General features: G+C 39.7%; 4 protein-coding genes across 4 annotated transcripts; all 4 read left to right on the top strand.

Moving 5' to 3' along the window:
- Positions 1-288: 288 nt before the first annotated feature.
- On the top strand, positions 289-3,713 carry LOC146305237 (Fc receptor-like protein 5). Its single transcript, XM_084712903.1, has 5 exons — positions 289-1,662; positions 1,864-1,908; positions 1,996-2,262; positions 2,345-2,590; positions 3,012-3,713. The coding sequence occupies exons 1-5, from the start codon at positions 1,632-1,634 to the stop codon at positions 3,149-3,151; spliced, it is 729 nt and encodes a 242-aa protein (XP_084569029.1). The 5' UTR covers positions 289-1,631; the 3' UTR covers positions 3,152-3,713.
- Positions 3,714-5,367: 1,654 nt separating this feature from the next.
- LOC146305236 (putative high affinity immunoglobulin gamma Fc receptor IB) lies at positions 5,368-7,560 on the top strand. Its single transcript, XM_084712953.1, has 5 exons — positions 5,368-5,755; positions 6,104-6,148; positions 6,299-6,565; positions 6,651-7,031; positions 7,174-7,560. Exons 1-5 carry the CDS (start codon positions 5,725-5,727, stop codon positions 7,200-7,202), a joined length of 753 nt encoding a protein of 250 aa, XP_084569079.1. The 5' UTR covers positions 5,368-5,724; the 3' UTR covers positions 7,203-7,560.
- A 2,452-nt stretch (positions 7,561-10,012) lies between these two features.
- Positions 10,013-13,932, top strand: LOC146305235 (low affinity immunoglobulin gamma Fc region receptor III-A-like). Its single transcript, XM_084713054.1, has 8 exons — positions 10,013-10,020; positions 10,138-10,439; positions 10,525-10,764; positions 11,207-11,341; positions 11,605-11,664; positions 11,820-11,879; positions 13,194-13,256; positions 13,418-13,932. Exons 1-8 carry the CDS (start codon positions 10,013-10,015, stop codon positions 13,513-13,515), a joined length of 966 nt encoding a protein of 321 aa, XP_084569180.1. The 3' UTR covers positions 13,516-13,932.
- Positions 13,933-17,227: 3,295 nt separating this feature from the next.
- Positions 17,228-21,736, top strand: LOC146305234 (L-amino-acid oxidase-like). The gene is made up of 8 exons (XM_084713053.1): positions 17,228-17,241; positions 17,349-17,371; positions 17,881-18,104; positions 18,524-18,636; positions 19,135-19,336; positions 19,753-19,821; positions 20,168-20,304; positions 20,760-21,736. Exons 1-8 carry the CDS (start codon positions 17,228-17,230, stop codon positions 21,565-21,567), a joined length of 1,590 nt encoding a protein of 529 aa, XP_084569179.1. The 3' UTR covers positions 21,568-21,736.
- The last annotated feature ends 1,054 nt before the right edge of the window (positions 21,737-22,790 follow it).

Below are 22,790 nucleotides of genomic sequence, written 5' to 3'. Positions count from 1 at the left end.
CATTTCATCATGCATTCTGTTAATCTTTAGACAGAAACTGTGAACTAAAGCCTGTGTGACTTTTAACGTCATCATTAACCTTATTCAGTTACTGTAGTAACATACTGTATCGTCCTGATTGTATTTACAGTTTATTGGCTGTAGGGTCTGACAAAAAAATATTTTCCCACAAATTCTGGAACTGGAACCTGGTGCACTAATGACTATGACTCATTATTACTGTCTGTGACACAGGGTGGGATTAACATCTGGGTCAAGTTGTTATCAGCTGTGTCCCAGACTCACAGAGGGGAAATAACAACGTTTTTGTAGACAAGATAGACGCTGCTATTGAGGCTGTTTTAAGTTGACTAGAGGAAGTTTACACATGGTGTAAATGGCGTCATTTTGGGTCAGAATTTTAATGTTGCAGTTTACGGACACTTGGATTACACAACACGAGCAGTATGTTCTGTTTTCTACATTTTAAAAGTGGTCACCATTCACTTCAGTTGGACTGGTTTTGGCTGCAACGCTGTTTTCCGCTGAAGCTCTGGGAGTGTTTTGTGAACTGGAGACCTTCACCCATCCTCACATCAGCACAGGGATGAGTAGATACTGAGTGAATTTTCAGTTTTGGATGAACTGTCACTTTAAGATCAGCATTTTAGCATTGTTATTATGCACACATTAGCATGCAAATATTTCCATTTAGTTGATTTAGTGAAAGCCTCACAGAGCAGTTAGCATGACTGTAGACAATTGATTATCAAAATCTGGTCAGCAGGAAAAACTTTATTCAGACCAAATCAAAGATGATGGGAAATTTTATTTTCAGTCATTCCATTTCAATACTTTAACTGCCCAATAGCCTACATTTAATACACTACTCAGCTACTGGGTTACTGCTCTACCCTAACAACCTGTCAGGATAGGAATGAAAACTTCCTGAAAGCTAACAGTTCATGGCAACCACTGAACACTACAGCTACACTAGCTAAGTAGCTAGCCAGTGTTTTTCTCTAAAGCCAAAATGGTTGCTAACTTGCTAGCTAATCTACATCCAGCATTAGTTGGCTAGTTTCATCTGGAACCTAACAAATGATAACAGAATGCTAGCTCATTCGCTAGCTAAGCTGCATAAATCACCAGCTGGCAAATTAGCTAGTGTTTTGCTAGCATTAGCTAACTTGAGATGTGATTATATACAGGACCCTGCCTCTTTTGCACATCTCTAAACTTCTCTTAACTAACTTTAGAATTCTCTCTTTCTGATATTGGAGCACTGAGTAAAAAGGGGCAGGACTTAAGAAGGGTCACATGGTATTTTGGTTACCCCTGCTGACGATCCTTTGTCTCGAAGACCTTTGCTAGGCTACTCAGAGAGGAAGTATTTCTCGTCATCTGTACTGATATTCTCATCTATATTTGGACCAGTGGCCTGTAAGTAAGTCTGCCTTACTGTTTGGCTCCACCCACTAATAAATAATGAAACCACTAGGCTATTTCTACCATGACAGCAGCTCTGTTTCTCAGAAAAGCTTTCAACCTAAAGCAAAAAATGAGTGTCAGCAGCATAAATAAGCCACACAGGAAGACACGTCTTGTCTTCCACCTCAGTCTGACGCTGAGACAGTCTGCAGCGAGACAGCATGGAGGTCACAGCTCTCCGCGTCAGACTGTGTGAGTACTGACCATTGCCATTTACAACACCCATTTAATAAAGAGATCAATTTCGGTAAAAAGTAATGAATGTCATCGTTAAAGATGAAGATAAATACTGTATTTCTCAATTTTCCTACGATGATCATGTATGATCAAGAAGAAAAAGTCAACAGAGCATATGGACTGTGTGATGTTTAGCTCTGTCTGTTGTCTCTCCAGTGATGATTGTGTTTCTGCAGCTGGGTGTGCACACTCAAAAAGTGGGTAAGTAGCTTTGACTGTTTGTGTACAAAAGCAAAGAAAGAAGCTATGAAGATGCAACAAAAATGCCTTCATGGTTTTCCTTCTCAGATGCAGCTTTGTGGATCATTCCAACCAGACTGCAACTCTTTGAGTATGAGTCTGTCTCTTTTAAATGTTTGGGCTTCGATGGCGTGACCAGATGGAACATTTTAAGAAAGATCAAGACAGAAATCGCGACTTGTGGTTTACCAAATTGGGGGGCGTCAACTGAGTCGTCCTGCAGCATCAAAGGCGCTTTTACAGACGACAGTGGAGAGTACTGGTGTGAGGCTGCAGGAGGGGAGATAAGCAACTCTGTGAACGTCACTGTCATTGGTAAGTTTTCACTGAAACTTCAAGTTTTTTTTTTTTGCTCTCATGTTTGATATTAAGTACATTTCAAACACCTGTTGTTCAGCTGGTTCAGTGATCCTGGAGAGTCCTGTCCTTCCGGTGATCGAAGGAGACGCTGCCACTCTCCGATGTAGAACCAAGACGACTTCCTCCAACTTCATGGCTGATTTCTACAAAGATGGCCTCCATTTTGCGAGCAGCTTCACGAGAGAGATGATCATCCAGAGTGTTTCCAAGTCTGATGAAGGACTCTACAAGTGCAGAATCTCTGATGCTGGAGAATCACCAGAGAGCTGGCTTGCAGTTAGAGGTGAGACGCCAGTGGGTTTCAACACACTAATATGGTTGTTTTAAATTTAGTTAATTAGGGACTCTTGTTCATTATTTTTCTGGTGGCCTCAAAGTTTTGGGGTCTCAAGCCAGGAAAACATGGTGCGTTTTGGCTGGTTAGGGTTGGGGTCCAATTCTGGCCTGTCCCAAATGAGAGACATGTGATAACAAGAAAGAAACATGGCAATATTTTTGGTTGTAGCCCCAAAATGGTGGCCTAAGTTGCACTTTGAGCGACGTTCAAAGCTGGTCGTTTTCATGGTCTTGCGACCCAAGATAGCTATTGTAACCAAACTTGGTGCAGGTGTTCCGTTTAGAACAGAGAACAGAGTAAAGAATGCTGCAGTAGTTTTGTTGATTTATTTTATCATCGCAGTAGATACTTTCTGTTGTGTTTGCAGCTCCTCACACAGAGGCTCATCCCTCCTCAGACTGTGTGTTCGTCATCTTCAGAATCATTTTCCCCATTGTTCTGATGGCCATGCTGCTGGTGCTGCTGGGACTACTTTACTGTGGGAAACTGGGAAGTAAAAAACAGTAATTTATCAGTCTTAAAGAATACAAAACAAAGTATACTAAGAAGCAGTTTTGCTTTACAAGTAGAAAATAGATTTGTACCTGCAGTGTGTTTGTTATAATAATGCAGATTGCATCTTCTGCTGACATGTGTTTTATTGATTAATTCAGAAGCAGATGTGTCACGCGCTGTGACGGTATCAAGACATGAAGATTCTCACACGTCAAGTCTGCAAACCACAGTTTATTTCATCTGTCTATATTTAATAATCCACTTTGACCACAACTGTGACAAACCCTCTCTACACCTCTATGAACACACTCTGTAACTGTGTGTGTGTGTGTGTGTGTGTGTGTGTGTGAACATACATGACATGTGTTGTGCAGTGATGTTTTTTTTAAATGCACATCTTTCTGTTTGTATTTCAATGCACACAATTATAATTGTATTATGACCACATTCTCTTGTAATATTTGGATAGAAAAGGAAAAATGTATAATATTATTTAAAACTTCACATTATTTCAATCATATCAATGTCTAACTGTATGTATATATAACATCAGAATATGTAAATAAAATATCTGTCTGGTAAAAACATTTTTTTACATTCTCTGAATGATGTACAGCAGGGGGCAGAGTACAGCTACAAAGAGTGTGTTTGAGTGAAGAAAGAGAAGAAAAAATTAAGGGAGAGAAAAAGAGAAACAATTGAAAGAAAAGAGGAAATGCTGGCACGGACTATGTTTTTCCAGTTTGTCTGCATGTATTTATGGAAACCTTTGGCATCACCATTTTGAAAGAGTCCAGGAGTTATGACAGGGGGTGTGGCTTAAGCTTAGGAGGCAGGACAAATTGCCACCAATGAAAAAATAACACTGCTTAGTCCAGTGATGTCACCTACAAGAGCTGATTATAAACAAATAATAAAAAATAAACTCTGCTGAGTGCAATGATGCATCTGACCAGAGTGTACGAAACACTGTTCATAAGTTTGGTCATGAAATTATGTGCCACTCCCACTCCCACTCCATATTCTTGCCAGTTAACAAGCAACAACATTAGAAGTGGACAAGATCACAGCTCAAAAAAGTCAAGCCAAAGCACCTCTGTTGCCCCCTGGTGGCTGGCTGCAGTACAAGTCATAAACCTTGCCCCCCCCCCAGTGTTCAAGAATCTTTTTCCCCAAAGATGGTTTCTGTCATTTTAAGTAGTTCTTATCACGCTCATGTTTAAGTGTTTATTTTTGTGACCAGTGTAAGATGGCAGCATTCATATGCAGGATATATTTTAGCTTTATTTTATTTATTATATTATATTATATTTATTTATTATATAATATATTTATTATTTATTATTTATTTATTATTTATTTTTCTACAGTCACTGGTTGACATTAACAGTTAACCAGCCTGTCTGCAAAGGCTTGTGCAAGTTGGATCGACCTACAGAGCTGCTGGTCATAACTAAAAGGAGATTATGATCTGCTAGAGTTGCTAGAGGGCTTTTTACACTGCATTTAGCTCCAGGTTAAAAGTTGCCCCCAGGATAAAAGAGCTTCCATACTGATACATTCCAAAGTGGGCTAATCCTGACTTTAGCCTTGGGCTTGCTGGCCCTGCTCCAGAGCAAAGTTAGCCCCGAGTTTGAGGGGTTATCACCTGAAAATCAACTAAACCCAGGGCTAAAAGCTGCCAGTGTGAATAGAGGCTAATTGCCCAAGAGTTATTTCTTGATGAAGGACTAAGGACAGCCACGGGCTAAGAACATACAGCGTCATAAGCTCTATAAGAGACTTCCACTGTATCTTACACAAGACAATGCTTCAAGTCCAGTGACATGCCTAGAAAGAGATGTTTGGGTTTAGAGACTATATTATTTACTTACTAATACTTGAAAAGTTGTATTTTCCAGGATTGTTCTAGATGACGGGAGCTTTTTGCCTCTATCATCACCAGTGAATGTAAAACTTGGAAAACGTAATCCTGGTCGAGACTGGAGCTCCTCAGGCCTACGTTATGAGCCTCATGACTTTGTTACATCACTTACGTCACTTGGCTTACGTAACATAATGTACTAATTTTAAAGGAACAGGGTGCAGGATTTAGTGACACCTAGCTCACAGATTGCAAACATATTTTCTCACCCTCCCCTCCCAAGTGTGTAGTGTGAGTGTTTGGTTTGTCCATCTCAAGGCTAGTCTGGACTGTAGATATAAAATGGCTCATTTTAGGGTAACGAAAACACAACAGTTCTTATTTTAAGGTGATTATACACTCATGAAAATGTATGAAATTTAATATTAATACATTTCTGCCAATAGATCCTCCTAAATCTTACACACTGGACCTTAAATCCAAACAATGATCTTTTCCGAAACCTAAGGGAGCAGCTTTGGTGCCTAAACCTGACCAAACTGACCGTTTCACAGCAGTCGACCACAGTTGTAGAGTGACCTCATCACTGATATTTAACCAAACCCCTGAGCCTGTCTCTACCACAACAGCAGCTGTTTCTTTGAAAGGGTTTCAGTAGAAATAAGCCACACAGGAAGAGACCGCTGCAGTTTGACACTCAGACAGTCAGCAGCAAGACAACATGGAGGTCACAGCTCTCTGCATCAGACTGTGTGAGTACTGACTGTGTCTCTGTTTGATAATGACAATAATAAATGATAAAGAGGTCGATTCTGTGGTGTTTCAAAGATTTCATGTAGAGGATCATCTTGGTGCAGAAATGTGTGTTTAAGGTTTTCACCTTAGTGTTTACTCTTGGTGGGAACTGTTGGGTCTCTGTAAATATTATTATAAAGAGACAGGCCAGACCTGCACTATATGAAATGTTCCCTGAAATACACATGTATGATTTGCTGCTATGCACGCACTACCACTCAAGAGCCGCAGTAGGAAGTGATAGAACATACAAATGATATAAATGTGTTTCTGTGACGTTTATTTCTTTCCTTTTGTCTCTCCAGTGATGAATGTGTTATTCCTGCTGTGTTCACTGGATCAGGAAGTTGGTAAGATCCAGTTAATCGCAAATTTATTCTTATTAATCATCCACCATTTTGAAGAATACATTTTTTGTGGGAAAGTGTTATTAAAGAAAATAAGGAAGTAGTAAATTTAAATTAAACTTTAATTGAAATCTCTTTTTTTGTTTGTTTCAGATTCAGCGTCTCTGCGTGTTGAACCAGACAAACTGCAGTTCTTTTTCTATCACTCTGTAACTTTACACTGTGAGGGGTTACATGGCTCCACTGGATGGAAAGTTGTACATCAGTCCAAAGGGGATTTAACCAAATCTGTTGCAATAATGCAAACATCAACAGGGTTATCTTGCACTATTAAAAATGTTTATCCAGAAGACGGTGGAGAGCACTGGTGTGAGGCTGCAGGAGGGGAGAGAAGCAACAGCATCAACATCACTGTCACTGGTATGTTTGAATTAAGACAACAATGCTTTGTCAGACACTCATCATGAGTTTGATGTGAAATAAATATTAAATACATGTTGTTCAGATGGTCCTGTGATCCTGGAGAGTCCTGTCCGTCCTCTGAAGGGAGATGCTGTGACTCTACGCTGCAGACACAAGACTTCCTCCAACCTCACAGCTCATTTTTATAAAGATGGACACTTCATCAAGACGAGTCCTACAGGAATCTTGACCATCGACAGTGTTTCCACGTCTAATGAAGGACTCTACAAGTGTAACATCTCTGGAGCTGGAGAATCACCACAGAGCCGACTGACACTGGAGGCTATAGTCGACTCAGCACCTAGAAATCCTCAACAACCAGACACAGATCATGTGTTCTTCATCCTGAGGATCATTTGCCCCATTGTGCTGATGGTTATGCTGTTTGTGCTGCTGGGACTACTTCACTGTGGAAAACTTAGAGGTAAATAAAATAACTCATGTCCACCTAGAGGGAAATGTAACTGCACTAATAAAGAATATATAATGGCGTGAATAATGATTGCATCTGCAGCTGTTCTAAGTCATATCTCCCTTTGATTAACTGATTAATTCATGTCTGTAAGGGTCCAGAGGCCAGCGTGTCGTGTGCTGACAAGTTCTCAAAAGTCAAATGAGGACAGTCATCAAACCACAGCTTTTTTCTGTCAGTGTCTAAATTTAACAATCCACTTTGACCAACGTTCACAAACCCTCTGCAGTGTAACCACAGCATCTCTACACCTCTGTGAACACACTGTGTGTTTGTGAACATGTGTGAAATGTGTCCTGCAATGATGCATTAAAAATTTATCTTAGAGCCTCCTGCTTGTATTTTTTACCAAAAAATAAAAAGAAATGAAACAATATAATTGTATCATGATGATATTGTCAACTTTAATATACATGCTGTCACATCAGTGTCTAACTGTATGTTACTTTTTCATTAAAACCTGCAATTAATACAATTTCTGTCTGGTATAAACTGTCTTTCAGTTTACAGAAGACAATGCTTCAGGTTCAGTGAAACTGGATGAGGGTGATTCTACACCTGCAGACTTCTGGCTTTAAAATAGCTAACATTATTTCAGTAGTCCTCTCTGTCTTCTGAAAAGTGACGGATTTTGGTTTCCAGATTCATTCAAACATAAAACATGTATTTTTTTGTGATTTTAAATAAAATAACTAGATTTCGATTAGACAGTTAACCTTGGCTCCATGGTTTTTAGCTAAGCTTTGAGTTTAAACCTGGCGCGTTCACCGAGAACTGTAAACATGGGTTTCATAGGTGTGAGGTCAGACTGTTTGGATATCAAAGGTTTATCTACACCTCTCAGCCAATCAGAATCATGAATCTTCAGTTACAATGTTATATCTTTATGCTGGAGGGGTGACTTTAGTGCTGGCGGTCCTGACTGAAATATCTCACCAACATTTGGATGAATTCCCATGAAGTTTTGTACAAACATGTCACAGGAATGAATCCTACTGACGCCAGTGTCCCTGTGTATCTGTCACACTTGTATGATCAAAGAAACCAGGAACACAAGGAATAGGACCCAAATATAGGCTAAAGGTTGTTGCCGTATTAAAACAGGGCTGCATGACAGAGCCGCAGAACTCAAGGCCTGTGATGGAGCTGCAGAACTGAGCAACTGGAAGACCAGCAGATGAGCTGGTTGAGCTGAGCCTAATGAACTGGAGCACAGACCGAAATGTGGGCTGGTTACTAGCAAACAGGCTTCTAGCATGCTGGAGGCTGCAAGATTGGAAGCCAGCCATCCTGAGGTTAGCAGGCCGCTTTGAAGGCTGGAGACTAGCTTTCTGGAAGCAAGTAGACTGAGGATTAGGGGTGTTGAGGAAGTCTGTGACCCGCACAAGTTCCTTGGCCAAGGGTTAGCGGACACATTCCTGTCGGCCAACAACAGAGTGACCTTTCTGTATTCATTAGTAGGGGGCTTTTCAGTCTTTGAGGTGCAGGAGGTCAGAAATCAGCTCATACAGCTTGTCAAAGGAAGTGCCTACCAAGTGCATGACTGGCCAGTCCACACTGTCTCACTGTCACACAACCAGGAACACAAGAAATATGTACATTAGAGGCAAAGCTTGTGCAGTATAAAGGTTTATGAGACGGTCAAGCAGACACAGGTCAAACCCAGATAAGCAATCCAAAGAAGGCAAATGAAATCCAACAGGAAGTAGGTGAAAAAAGACAAAAAACTACTATCAGGAAAACTAAAAAACCCAAACAAAACACCAGGAGGCTCACATGAGGAAATAGCAATGACTTAAGGGAAGCACACACACTGTATACATATACATATAGTATACACACACTATATGTACTTAGCTTGACTAATCTAGTGGAAGACATTACAAATTACATTTCAGGATATGCACTCAGTAATCTCGAGTGGAAAACGTTTTAAAAGTAGGCCTGTCCACACTGAGCAAGAAGTAAAACAACTGAAATGAGGAGACGGAAGAATTTCAAAACAAAACAGGAAACATGACTAGAGTAGAGGAACAGAGAGACAGACTGACAGTATCTGTCTGCAGATAATGCTGCACAACACTGGACCCATCAAAAGATGTGTTTTATTGACTGCTCTGCTCTGCTTTTATTTGCTTTGCTCTTTTGTTGTTGCTCAAAAACTGACGTCCATGTCAGTTTTATTTTAAACCAGAGCATCTGCAGATTAAGTTTCTTTGCCGCCATCTTGACTGTGCGGGTGAACTGAGAGGTGGGTGTGTTACAGCACTGAACATTGTGTCTCAGGTTTGTCTACTCTGCTTACTAAAAAGACACCTAGAGAAAGTTGTTCTTGTTCAGTTTCAGTTATCTAAATTTTGACCAGAGGTTGTTCTCATATGTACATCCACTTTGGGCCGTGGCTCCTCCCTCTGATGTTTGACTTTAACCACTGAGACTGTTTCCAACACGACAGCAACTCCGTCTCTGAGAAAAGGTTTTCAGTGTGAAGTACAAAATTAGTGTTGCTTCAGCAGCAGAAGTAAGCCACACAGGAAGAGACCCCTCCTCACCTCCTCTCAGACAGTCAGCAGCGCGACAACATGGAGGTCACAGCTCTCTGCATCAGCCTGTGTGAGTACTGACTGTCTCACAAACTAAACGATAAAGATGTGGTTTGGAGTTAATTGGTTAATTAGTCAAATTCTGTTTTCTTTAAATGCTTTCAGTTTGAAGTGTTGCAGTTTTCTGAACCAGCAGTTTTACCTTCAGCAGCAGCTGTACTGACAGTAGCATGCAGATGTTATAAAAATATCTCTATGATGCTTATCCTCAGGGTTGAATGTGTTACTCCTGCTGTGTTCACTGGATCAAAAAGTTGGTAAGTACAAACCAGTTAGCTGCACATTTATATTCATAATTATTTTGAAGAATACTTTTTTTTTAACTGAGACATGAAGAGGTTTGAAGAAATTAAGGAAGTTGCAATTTTGTTAAACTGATCCTTTATGTAGAGATACATCAGTTTGTTTGGATTTGATTGTATTATTTTAGAACTATATTGCATATTGTATTTGAGATTTGAGGACAAATCTTTCTTTTTGTTTGTTTCAGATTCAGTGTCTCTGCGTGTTGAACCAGACAAGCTGCAGTTCTTTTTCTATGACTCTGTAACTTTCCACTGTGAGGGGTTACGTAGCTCCCCTGGATGGAAAATTGTACATCAGTCCAAAGGGGATTTAACCAAATCTGTTACAATAACGCAAACATCAACAGGGTTATCCTGCACTATTAAAAATATTTATCCAGAAGACGGTGGAGAGCACTGGTGTGAGGCTGCAGGAGGGGAGAGAAGCAACAGCATCAACATCACTGTCACTGGTATGTTTGAATAAAGACAACAATGTTTAGTTAGAAACTCATCATGAGTTTGATGTGAAATAAATATTAAATACATGTTGTTCAGAGGGTTCTGTGATCCTGGAGAGTCCTGTCCGTCCTCTGAAGGGAGACGCTGTGACTCTGCGCTGCAGACACAAGACTTCCTCCAACCTCACAGCTAATTTTTATAAAGATGGACACTTCATCAAGACGAGTCCTACAGGAATCATGACCATCGACAGAGTTTCCACGTCTAATGAAGGACTCTACAAGTGTAACCTCTCTGGAGCTGGAGAATCACCACAGAGCCGACTGACTGTCAGAGGTGAGACACAGCAATAATTCAATATAATATTCATACATACATGTAATATAAATGGCTGCAGCAGCTTCACAGACTTGAAGTGAATGTGTTCATTGATCACCCTGTTAAACTACTGTCAGATTCCCACTGTGTCCAAAAATTACTTAAATAGTTGATTTAAGTATCTGAAACAAATATACTTTTCATTTATAGTTTTATATTTCATGCCTCATAAAGTTACACAGTCCCTTCAGGATTTTGCGTGTGTTTTGGAGGATTGTTGTGGCCTACGATGCCTGATTTCAAAAAGCTGCAGTGACTGGACAAAATTGCAAGGTTGTGCAGAATTCATGAGGATTGTCTGAATTTGCATTAATTGTTGTGATCACAAAATCGCAACTTCCTGGAGGGACTGGTTATAGTACATTCTATGTTACAGTACTCATATTACAATACTTTCCAGTCAATTCAGGAAACGAAGACAGCACGCCTGCCTTCTCCTCCAGTGCCACCCCATGGGTCATTGTCACTTTTGTATTGGTGCTTCTGCTGTTGGTGGTGGCACTGCTCCACCTTGGGATGGGTCAATGGCCCAGAGGTACAGACACATTTCTTGAACAACTTTGCTACAAGAAGCTGAGGCATGGATTACTCATTTTGATAACCCAGTTCTGATTCTTTTTAATTTCACACTGTGGAATCATCTTAAGCACTTTGACCCTGAAAATGTATTATTTTAAAAGTACAGTAGAAAAAAAACAGGACAAAGGCACACCAAGGAGTTGCTGTATATCATGTCTGACATATCTTTATTCTCTGTTTCTGGTTTTCACTGATGTTATTTTTCCTTTTCTTGTACAGCAGTATTGCAGCACTTGTCCACACTAATACCTAGATCAGGCTCAGCTGAGGATCAGCCAGGTGAGAACACAAACTCTGATTATCCATTTCAAAACAAGAGCCAAATTGTCAAACTTGTGTTTATTAAAAGATTTAATAACATGAAACAGATTCTCTACAGTAGCTGATACAGCCAGTGAACTGAACTGTATTTTCTCTTCTCTTCTTCTCTGTAGCTGCCAGTGCAGCTGATGCAGACAAGGCGACCTATGCTGTCGTAAGAAAACACAAGAAGGGTAATACAACTTGCCTTGATTTTAATTTTACTTTATGTATGCTAAGAACAAAAACAGGAAGTATCAAACTACAGCATTTACAGCAAGTTTATCATTTGCTTTATAAATTCAACATTTATTATTATTATTATTATTTATTTTATTAATTATAATAAGAAATAATTCAAAATATGATATTACATCAGGAGAAAAGTTTGAACATTTATACAGAGGGGTCTGTCTTGCATTGTCTCAGTCTTTGTTAGATGTGTTAGGTGTGTTAGGTGTGTTAGGTGTGCAGGTGCTGGTGGTGGTGAGCGTTCAATAAAACCACAGAAGAAAACCACAGAGAGGAAAAGGCTGTATGTAGAGTGGAGGTCATGAGTTTCCTTCATTCAGCATGAAAGAGTTGTTTACCTACAACTTGAGACCTGCATCCAAGTTTCTGTATCATTGCATTTTTTCATAAAAGTTGAAAGGATACATTTTTTTTCTTGCAGGGTTGCTGGTTTATTAAGAGTGGAGCTGCAACCAAGAGGAGATTAGTTTAGATTAGCATAAACCTTAGCATAAAGATAAGCTAATGCAAGCTAATGTGAAGACAAGAGGAGTTACACTGGTCAAGAGTAGGGCCAACCTCGATTGTCATCAGATGGTTGCCAGGCAACCAGCAGACACACAATGTCCTTTGTGTTCCGTCTGTTACTTAGCAAGCTTTAGAGGGCTTGGTATGTGCATTTTTAACCTTGGAAAGAACAAATCAAGCTGTTTCACCCTGCATACAACGTTTACACTAAGTCAAATTAAGCTAAACTAAGCTAATCTCCCCCTGACTCCAGCTCCTTACTTAAAAGATAGTTTAAGAGTGCTATTGATATTTTTATGTAGCTCTTGAGGGCGGCATGGTGGTGCAGTGGTTCGGATCCCCCAGCTGGCAGAGGCGGGGCCTTTCTGTTCTCCCCGTGTCTGCGTGGGTTCTCTCCGGGTTCTCCGGCTTCCTCCCACAGTCCAAAGACATGCATGCTAGGTTAATTGGTGACTCTAAATTGCCCGTAGGTGTGAATGTGAGTATGAGTGGTTGTCTGTCTGTGTGTCAGTCCTGTGATGAACTGGTGACTTGTCCAGGGTGAACCCCGCCTTGCGCCCAGTGTCAGCTGGGATAGACTCCACCCCCCGCAACCCTTCGGGAATAAGCGGGTACAGAAAATGGATGGATGGATGTAGCTCTTGTACATTAATCGGGGCACTTCCCTTAATTTCAAACTAGTCCTGAACTAGTCCTAACATTACATAAATATATATATTTAGCTGACTAACAGTGTCTCTTTCTGTCAGATAAGGATAACTCGTGTGGATCTGTTTATTACACCTTAGGCCTGGATGAAACTAAAGAACTGGGTGAGACTCACTGTCGTTAAAAAGCTCTTTAACTTGTAACTGATGTTGGGATTCACCAACATCAGAGACGATATTTGTTTTGTAATGAAATAAGTGACAGAGGTGTTCTACTGAGTAAATACTTTGACAACATACTGACATCACTGCATCTGTTTTCAAAGGAGAGCCAACGGTATCAAGCGACACGGCGCTATACTCCACAGTGTCACGTACCATCGCACCTTCGACAGAGGACGGTTTCTATTCTACAATCCAGTAAAGTCAAATATTCTCATATTTACATCATGCTGTCACTCATGTTTGAGACGTCTTTGTTATGACAACTTGACATTATCAAACTTAAAGAAAGTGCTTAACTTCATGCTTTGGCATGACATTAAACGGCTGTGAGACCATTTAAAGTGTGTCATGAATAGTTTTCTACCATTTGGACTTGTTATAAAATGTCAATAAATGTTATAAGGCCAGTAAAAACCAACCACATATGACATACTTTTAAGCTAAACAGTTTTACGGTTATGACAGTGTAATGACAGTCTTATGCACACCCTTAGAAGTGTTACCCAGTGTTTTGGGGTTGTTTTTTTTTACCAGTTTTTTCTGTGTTATATTATTTCTATTTGTTCTGTACATCCTGTGTGTCTTCCAGGTTGGTGAGTGACAGCTGACAGGAGGCGGAGTTCACAGTTTCACACGCTCTATGTAAAATTAGCAACATGATAAGAGTGCGAACAAATAAATAACTCAGTTAAGTTACTAATTCTTCTTGTAAGTGAACAAGCTATATTAGGATATAAGTCTGTACTCTTTTCATCTGTTTATTCTGTTACAAATATACTGTAATTTCTGTACAGATAATGTGGAAGAACAAGTGAGTGATGCTGTGTCTTTATTCAAAATTGTACAACTTGTGTACATAAAGTTAGATTGTATTGTGTATATTCTTTTTTTTTAAGAGTGTATCTGAATGAAGTGTACTGACGTGGTTGTAATTAGGTACATGTGAAGTTCAAAGCATTTTAAAACGTAGCCACATGGCTTATAGTCACGTAGTCTTCAGTTAGCTGAAGCGTCTGTGTCAATTTTAAGTACCATCAGGTTTTGTTTTTTTTATAGCCTAGCAGTTAACCCAACTTGTTCCACCTGCTTTATCTGTTGACAAGTGTGAAAGTACAGCTCACAGGAAGGGAGCAGCTTTTAATACATTCACACTGTGGTCAGCTGCTAGCTTAATGATGCTGCGTGACTTTTATCTAAAGAAATCAAACTCTGTTCATGGTCAACAGTATAAATATCCTGTGAATGTGATGCAGTTCCTGTGTCATTAAAGTGTGAGAAAGAAAGAAATATAACTGCTGTTACATTTGTTTGTTCTGTGACATTCTTCTATGATCAACCTCTAACACTCAACTCCTCGCTACCAAAGACCCATTTTGTCTTTTTGTAGGGGATCTTTAGTGACAGATAGCAGGTCAACAGTACGGCACTACAGAGGAAAAAGGCAGAAACTTCTCAGAGTGCAGAACTGAGAAAAATAACTTAAACAAAATAGTTGCAGACAGATAATTGTATATCTGGTAGTTTTATATCTTTATATCAGGTTATGATTTGACCTTTGACCTTATTTGGAACTTCCTGTATGCTACCTGGAATCAGAGTATGAGGTGAGTCTGAGAGTTTTGAGTCTTTTCTATACTTGCTGTGGTTTCTCTGTGTTTTTTTTTTATGCCATTACTGTAATTTTGACCACCTGTTTTCTCCAAACCACAACACATTTAAGAAAAGATAATGTCCACATGACAGTAGATTTATAAGGTGTAAGCGGGCTGGAACAGTTTTATTCTTGCTTGATTTTCACCACAGTAACTTGGAACTTTCTTGTGACTTACACATAATTGACTTGTTCCTACCTTTAGCTTTTTTTTTTTTTTTTGGAAAGGTGTATAATCATATAAATATTTAAATGTATGTGCTAAACCAGAACATATGGACATATGACACTTTAAAATGGTCAAATGGTCAAAAATCCCTCCAGATTACCAACTAGAGACACTCAGACCTTGAGGAACACCAAATAAAAAAATATGCAGTGAAAGTTATCCATCCTTTGGTTACTGAATGCAAAAACCTGCATGTTTTTTCTGCAGAACTGCATGGGATCAGTAGGGAATGTATGTAAAGGGGAGACTCTTGAGTACACATGGAACTAATTTTTATTCAGATACCGTGAGGTTAGAGGTCAAGGGAATCAATTTGGTGTGTTTAGCTTCCCAACAAGCTAAAGATGGATGCCCAGGGTCATCTAGTGTCATAAGATGCCAGTATCTTCACCATAGCTTTAAGACTAAGCTCGCTTAAAACGCTGTACATTCCCCCTGAGCAGTGGGTGAAAACCAAAGCAGAGCCGAGGTGAGGTGAATTTTCCTGTTGCATGACCAGAGACAAAGCTTCAAAATGCAGTTCTGATTTTTTTTTAAAAATCCCAAAGGCTGACTTTCCAAAACTCCAAAATAAGTAAAAGTGAAAGTATTTCTTTTCTTGGAAAGAAGAAGCGCTGCGAGTCACCACACCTTTGTCTGGAACCACTGGAATTTCGACAGAGTGAATGACACGCATGTGGTCGGCCAAAGAAATCCAAGATGAATCAACATTCACAAGAATGACTTGTTTATTTCCTCCTTTCACATCATTTCTATCAGTGTGTCCATCAGATGAGATGACAGCTATGCTTGCTGATGATCATTGATGATGCTGAGCTCTTATTGCTTCTGATTATGAAACCCGGCTGGCTGTTGCAGATCACCTGATTCTGAGATGATGGACAATAAGGAATACCAGAACCAAACCCTACTTTTGTTTTAAATGTACAGGAAATCATGTGTTATGCAATCAAACTAGTCACACGAGAGGAAAAAAAAGTCCTGGCACTGAATGAATTACTGAATGAAAGTATATAAGAAGCCACAACTTCACCTCAGGTTGCTCTCACTGCAGGTTCGGACATTTCAGCTCTTAAAAGGGTAAGAATCTCTCATTTTATTTAATATTTTACCTCAGACTCACTGAAATTTCATTATTGATGAGAGCATAAAAGTTTATACGTAATACTGTACTTATGTAGGCCTATTTATAAGAATATATATATATATACAAATAAAAATAGAACATGAATAATAAAAAAAATGAAATACATTTGTAATACATGTACATTTAAAAGGTTGAATATATCATATATTTAGTTTACTTAACCAGCCTCAAAAAGTCTCATAAGAGATTAGAGAAACATGCTTAATTGAAATACCAGTTTGTCCCACTACAGCACCACAGCCAGCCTGTTCTCTTTAGGCTAAATAACTCTTTACTGTTTGTCTTTTTGACATTTATTAGAGTTAAAATTGATGCCAAATGTTTGCTGAATGAGTGAGTATCTTTTTATGAGTCATAATAAATCATCAATAATCTCGATGGAAGGGTTAGATGTTTATAATAATTAAATTGAGCAAAATGTTAATGGAGTCTGGCAGGCAGTGAAGCAGTGAGCTTTTGAGCTTTTTGCAGTGAGTCTTACATATTCCTTCTTTAAGGAATTTACAGAATGTAAAATCCTGTGTATTTTATCAAAATTTTGATTATTTGTTTTTTCCTAAACTGTAAATATTAAACTTTTACTTAATTTAATTTTTTTTTTTCCTAAAAATTAAAAGTAGAATGCAGGATCCATTCCAGGTCTCATTCCAAGGTTGTCAAACACCAGTGTTTTGGGTTGGTAAAACCTCCCAAACTTCAAAATGAGAAAATGCGATACAGATGCAGCCCTCAGTTCAGTGATGAGTGAGAGGGATTATTTTATTATTTATACATTATTTTCTGGGGAATCCAACCATTACTCTACGTTTTCTGTTGTTGAATCCATTCTGTGTTTGTTTGAACAGTATCACCAGAAAACTGCACTGAATATAAATATTAGAAGGATGTCGATGACAAAGTGAGACGCAGTTTTGTCAAACAGAGAAGTCAGGACTGTCCAGGATTAAATTATTGTCATCTACTCTGTTTTTCTCTTCCTCTTTGTGCTTTTCATTGAACCAAAAGGGGACAGAAGATGCACCTAAAAGGTGGGATGGATCTGCATGAGGCAAAATTGAAATTATGTGAGTATGTTATGTTTACTAAGCAACACACACTGTGAGTCTGAGCTGTCTGAGAGTATAAAATTAACTGGAAGTGCATGTTTCCTCTCAGCAGTTCCTTGACTTAATCCCTGTCAGTGACTCAGATACACTGAAGAGAGTCTTAGTTCTGCTTTTTCAGTGTGAGGTTTACTCTCGTACACTCCGGCTTTCATCACTCTATGATGAAACAGGAAAGGTTAATTTGTGCTTGATTTTATAGGAATATATTTTACACAATGTCAAGAAAAATTGGACGTGACCAAAAAAAAAACTCCTGCCTATGATTTACAACTTTGGCTCAGTTGTGAGACTCCACCACTTTAGGAACTGTGCTTCAGGAAAAACACCACATCTGCTGAACCACAGACCCCAGAATCAATGAAGAATAAAAATATCTACATCAAAGTTTCCTCCTGCTGTCCTGAGCTTCTCTGGCCGTGTGTGTGTTCCAGTTGCTGTCAGCGTGCTGCTGCTCACACTGTACCCCAGCCACGCTGCTGCTGTCAGCATGAAGGAACATCTGGCTGACTGTCTGGAGGACAAAGACTACGATGAGCTGCTGAAGACTGTGCAGACCGGCCTGCCGCACATCAACACATCTCATCATGTCGTCATCGTCGGGGCTGGCATGGCTGGACTGACGGCTGCCAAGTTACTGCAGGATGCAGGACACAAGGTACATGTGACAGGCTGTACATTATTATTATTACAAACCCCAGCTCCAGAGCAAATCAACGTGGAAAGGTTCTGGATACAACCCCCAGAGAGAGTTCAAGGTGGAACCATTACACCATAGAGCCCTTTATGTTGGGTTCTAGGTAGAACTCCCTAAAAGTTGAAGATTTACAAAAAGTTCTACTAGGGAGTAAAAATGGTTTTCATATGTCAGCATTTCTCACAGTGTTTCTGGTCCTTGGGTCCCACTGCCCTGCATGTTTTAGATGTGCAGTGCAGAAATGTTACCATTGTTATCTCAAGCTGAGAATCTTTCATGGTTCTCATTGGCACCTTTATATCTAAGAGTGCACCTTTTAAACACTACTTGACTGCCATTTGTTTTATTTATTAATTTGTTTTTATCTATTTTGGAACAAGGTGACCATAGTAGAGGCCAGTGGTCGTGTTGGAGGACGTGTGGAGACGTACAGGAACGAAAAAGAGGGCTGGTACGCTGAACTGGGAGCCATGAGGATCCCAAGTTTTCACCGGTGAGTTCCTCTATACTTCTCCCTCTCAGACTAACATGATTGTGTAAAATGGACACCTATGAGGCTACAATGAAAAGCATACAAATTGGCATTCCAGCTTTTTATGGGGTTTATTGGAAAGGTTACTACCCAGACCTAGACACTACCAAATTATTCAAAACACTAATGGGAAAATGAAAATGTAACTTGCTCAAATCCAAAAGTCCTGAAGTGCATGATTAGGGTATCACAAAAGTTGTATTGATACAATAGAATGAGGTGATATAGCAGATTTGCTTCAAAATACGTCTCAGCAGTACATAAATTTCATACTTTGAGGAAGCTACCAGTCTTGCTGTTATTTCTTACCTAATTGTAACTAATATTTAAAAAATGGATGGATCTTACATGCGCCACCATTAAGTGTCGTTAGTGTCGTTAAGTGTTGTTTACACAGTAAAGTAATGAGACCTTGCAGTCACAAGCTAACTCTGCCACCATCACGTCCTCTGTCAACAGCATCGTCCGCTGGTTTGCTAAAAAGCTGGGGGTCAAGCTGAATGAATTCATCATGGATGACCACAACACCTTCTACCAAGTCAACGGGTTGCGGAAGAGGACGTACGCAGTGGAAGCAGACCCTGACATACTGAAATACAAGGTGTGGAAAAACGAGACAGGAAAGTCTGCTGACCAGCTGCTACAGCAATCTTTGCAGAAGGTACGTAAAACAAAATGAGGGATGGAGTCAATGGGCCTTGAATGAAAACAATGACTGCCATTTCTGAAACAAGAATATTCCTCCACTGTGCACATCCTTGGAAAATAGTCAGTGCAGGTCGTTGAGCAGCAGCATAGAAAAGTTATATAAAATTAGATGCTGCAACATAGCTAATAATCAACAGCCAGTACTGACATCATGGTTTGCAACAAATCAACAGTACAATTCTGCAAGTCTCATGTCAGTTCACTCTAGACCAAAATGTTGGATTTAACAGACCAACTGGCATTGCCACAAGGTGGCTTCTTACTTAATAGTTTTGTTTGTGAGCTCCAACCTCCATTGGCTTAATACGTTTCAAAATGTCTTCATCCATGGAAGTCACTTTTTTCTCTTTTCTTTTTTCTTTCTTGTAGGTAAAAGATGAAGTGGAGGCTCATGGTTGCAAAGCTGCACTGAGAAAATTTGACCATTATTCTGTGAAGGTAAAGCACAACATGATCTTGAATCCTGTAAAAGAGAGCTCTGTGTGTTGAATAAATTAGTTATGTGGAACATTTGTTGCCTTCGGCCTTTTAATGTTTCACTATGGTGAATCACATGTGACCCCTAAAAGTCAAACTAAAATAACCTCTAAGTTAAAAGAAAACAATAAAGTGCCCCATGTCCTGTCACTGAAAATGCCCATATTTGCTGAAAAATCTCACCACTTTCACAAGTCTCAGTATGTGATTCGTAACCTGACTTTATCAAGAGAGTTTGCAAATGAATAGTAAGCCTTTCTTCTGAGCTGCTTTGACAGGTGTTTTTTTATGTTTGTTTTTTTAACAGGAGTATCTGAAAGAAGAAGGAGGTCTGAGTTCAGAGGCACTGAGAATGATTGGAGATCTTCTTAATGAACAGAGCCTCATGTACACAGCGCTGACTGAGATGATCTACGACCAGGCTGACGTCAATGACAGCGTTATGTAAGGCCCCATATTACACATTGTCAACTATTCAAAATGTTTTGTTTTTTCACTGCAGAGTTAAAAATTATAAATCCAGCAAAAGTCATGGAAATCAAACAGCTGTAATAGGAAAGGTCTGGGAAAACTGATGTCCACTTATTTGCAGATGACACAATTCTATACATCACTGTTTTCATGGTTTTGTTTGATATGAGCGCTAATAGACTAAGGAGAAATGGTGCAGTCCTCCTGAAGGGGATCTAAAACAGAAGCCTTTGTGAAATAAATTTTTGGTCATACTTCTATACGTTACATGTGTGACTTGTTCCCACCTCTGGCATTTTTTGAGAGGTTTATAATTATGAAAAAATTTAACTGTATGTGCGAAACCTCAACATATGGACATATGGCAAATATGCACCTCTTTCTTCAAGAATGCATGCAATAAGAGTATCTGTCTTTTTGTTTTTAAGGTACAGTGAAGTGACTGGTGGGTCGGACATTCTCCCCAAAGCTTTTCTCACTGTCCTTGATGTCCCTATTCTCCTCAACTCCAAGGTGAAGCGAATCAGCCAATCAGATAAAGGTGTAATTGTATCGTACCAGACAGGCCAGCAGTCCTCTTTTACCAATCTTGATGCCGATGTCGTCCTGGTGACAACCACAGCCAAAGCAGCCATTTTCATGGACTTTAATCCACCTCTGTCCATCAAAAAGATGGAGGCTCTGAAGGCAGTCCATTATGACAGCTCCACTAAAATCATCCTCACCTTCAGCGAGAAGTTCTGGAAGAAGGACGGCATCCGAGGAGGAAAGAGCATCACTGACGGGCCTTCTCGTTACATCTACTACCCCAGCCACAGCTTCCCAACAAACAAAACCATTGGCGTCCTCCTGGCTTCCTACACCTGGTCTGACGACTCCCTCCTCTTCAACGGTGCGAGCGATGAAGACCTGAAAGAGCTAGCTCTGAGAGACTTAGCAAAGATCCACGGTGAGAAAGTCTGGTCACTCTGCACAGGGGTGGTGGTGAAGAGGTGGAGCAATGATCCTTACAGCTTGGGCGCCTTCGCTCTCTTCACACCCTACCAACATTTAGAGTACGCTAAGGAGCTCTTCAGAAGGGAAGGCAAGGTGCACTTTGCTGGTGAACACACAGCTTTCCCTCATGCCTGGATCGAGACATCAATGAAATCTGCAATCAGGGCTGCTGCAAACATTAACAAAGCAGCGCTCTTGAATTCAAAGTCAGCTAAAACTCAAACGCGAGATGAGCTCTAGGTTCTGGTGGAATCAGTATTATGGTGTTAATGAAAAGAATACCTAAAGCTAAAATATGTTTAGCAAATGCCACAATATCCTGTATGATTTGTTGAAATGTCACTGTCATATTGAATCAGATAAACTTGTATGTGCCATATAAATTATTTGTTTCCTAATCACTCAAGTGTACACAAAGAAAAATAAAAGTATTTCAAAAAACTTTAAACTGTCAACAGTCTGTTATCTATGCACAATTCCAACATTGCATTGTCCAGTGCAGGGTTGCTTGGAGCCTACGCCAGCTCACATTGCCAGGCTGGCGCTATATTACAAGACTGACAAGTGATGAGCTGAGTGCTTGTGAAAAGCAATAAACAACATAAATGTGGTACAGTTTTAGTTTTACAGAATTTCTCATAAGTACCTGAGATATTAGGAATATGGTGGTTAGCACTTTCACCTCACAGTAAGAAGGTCATAGTTTGTCCTGGTTCTGACATGGGTTTTTTTTTGTGCATGTTCTCCGTGTGCCTGTGTGGGCTTTCTTTGGGTGCTCTGGTTTCACACGCCATCAAAAAACATGTATGTCAGGTCAATTCACCAGTCAGTACCAGACCAAGGTTCTAGCTTAGAACTGGAGTTGGTCCCCAGGCGCTGTACAGTGTCTGCCCACTGCTCCTAATACTTGACTTACTTGACTTAATCCTATTTGACCCCTTGGGAACAAAGGACGTCCACCATGGATCTCCACCTCACTCTCTTCTGCACAGTGGTCTTTTGTTCCAGCCAGAGGATTCTGATTCTTGTTTAGCTCATTGAGCGTGGACCGCCTCCAGTTGGTTTTAAGACTTCCTGGCTTCCACTTTCATTGTGGTTTGTGCTTCAGAGCCTGTCTAGTCATGTCGTTGCTTCCTCCTTTTTATTTGAATCCTAATATGCTCCTGGTTTGTTATTTTGCAGATGCAGAGAATGAATCTGACTGTATAATTGTATTTTGTACGGTTGTATATGTCACAATAAAGTTTACCATTATTTTTATTCCAGATTTGTCCATTTAAACCAGTAAATGTTAAATAATGCAGCAAAAAGTGGGTATTAAGATTTGAAGATTACTTTGGTTAAGTTTGCTTTCCTCCTATTACCTGCTCGTACTATTTTCTACTTTGATTGAATTATGTTTTTTTTAACCCAAATCCACCAAATATTCATTCATTTTCATAATTTTAATCCTTTGCCAGTTT

Source organism: Lutjanus erythropterus, chromosome 23, assembly GCF_056507025.1.
Source record: "Lutjanus erythropterus isolate fLutEry1 chromosome 23, fLutEry1.hap2, whole genome shotgun sequence".
Classification (NCBI taxonomy): domain Eukaryota; kingdom Metazoa; phylum Chordata; class Actinopteri; order Lutjaniformes; family Lutjanidae; genus Lutjanus; species Lutjanus erythropterus.
Note: the sequence above shows the minus strand (reverse complement) of the source record. Positions and strands in the feature narration are given on the sequence as shown.

Coding starts and splice junctions, on each gene's coding strand:
- LOC146305235 (XM_084713054.1), top strand. Junction 10,765..11,206: donor GAGCCGACTGACTGTCAGAG/GTGAGACACAGC, acceptor AATACTTTCCAG/TCAATTCAGGAAACGAAGAC. Junction 11,665..11,819: donor CTCAGCTGAGGATCAGCCAG/GTGAGAACACAA, acceptor TCTTCTCTGTAG/CTGCCAGTGCAGCTGATGCA.
- LOC146305237 (XM_084712903.1), top strand. CDS start 1,632: ATGGAGGTCACAGCTCTCCGCGTCAGACTGT. Junction 2,263..2,344: donor TGTGAACGTCACTGTCATTG/GTAAGTTTTCAC, acceptor CCTGTTGTTCAG/CTGGTTCAGTGATCCTGGAG. Junction 2,591..3,011: donor GAGCTGGCTTGCAGTTAGAG/GTGAGACGCCAG, acceptor TTGTGTTTGCAG/CTCCTCACACAGAGGCTCAT.
- LOC146305236 (XM_084712953.1), top strand. CDS start 5,725: ATGGAGGTCACAGCTCTCTGCATCAGACTGT. Junction 5,756..6,103: donor AGCTCTCTGCATCAGACTGT/GTGAGTACTGAC, acceptor TTGTCTCTCCAG/TGATGAATGTGTTATTCCTG. Junction 7,032..7,173: donor TCACTGTGGAAAACTTAGAG/GTAAATAAAATA, acceptor CATGTCTGTAAG/GGTCCAGAGGCCAGCGTGTC.
- LOC146305234 (XM_084713053.1), top strand. Junction 18,105..18,523: donor TGCAGGATGCAGGACACAAG/GTACATGTGACA, acceptor TTTTGGAACAAG/GTGACCATAGTAGAGGCCAG. Junction 19,337..19,752: donor TACAGCAATCTTTGCAGAAG/GTACGTAAAACA, acceptor TCTTTCTTGTAG/GTAAAAGATGAAGTGGAGGC.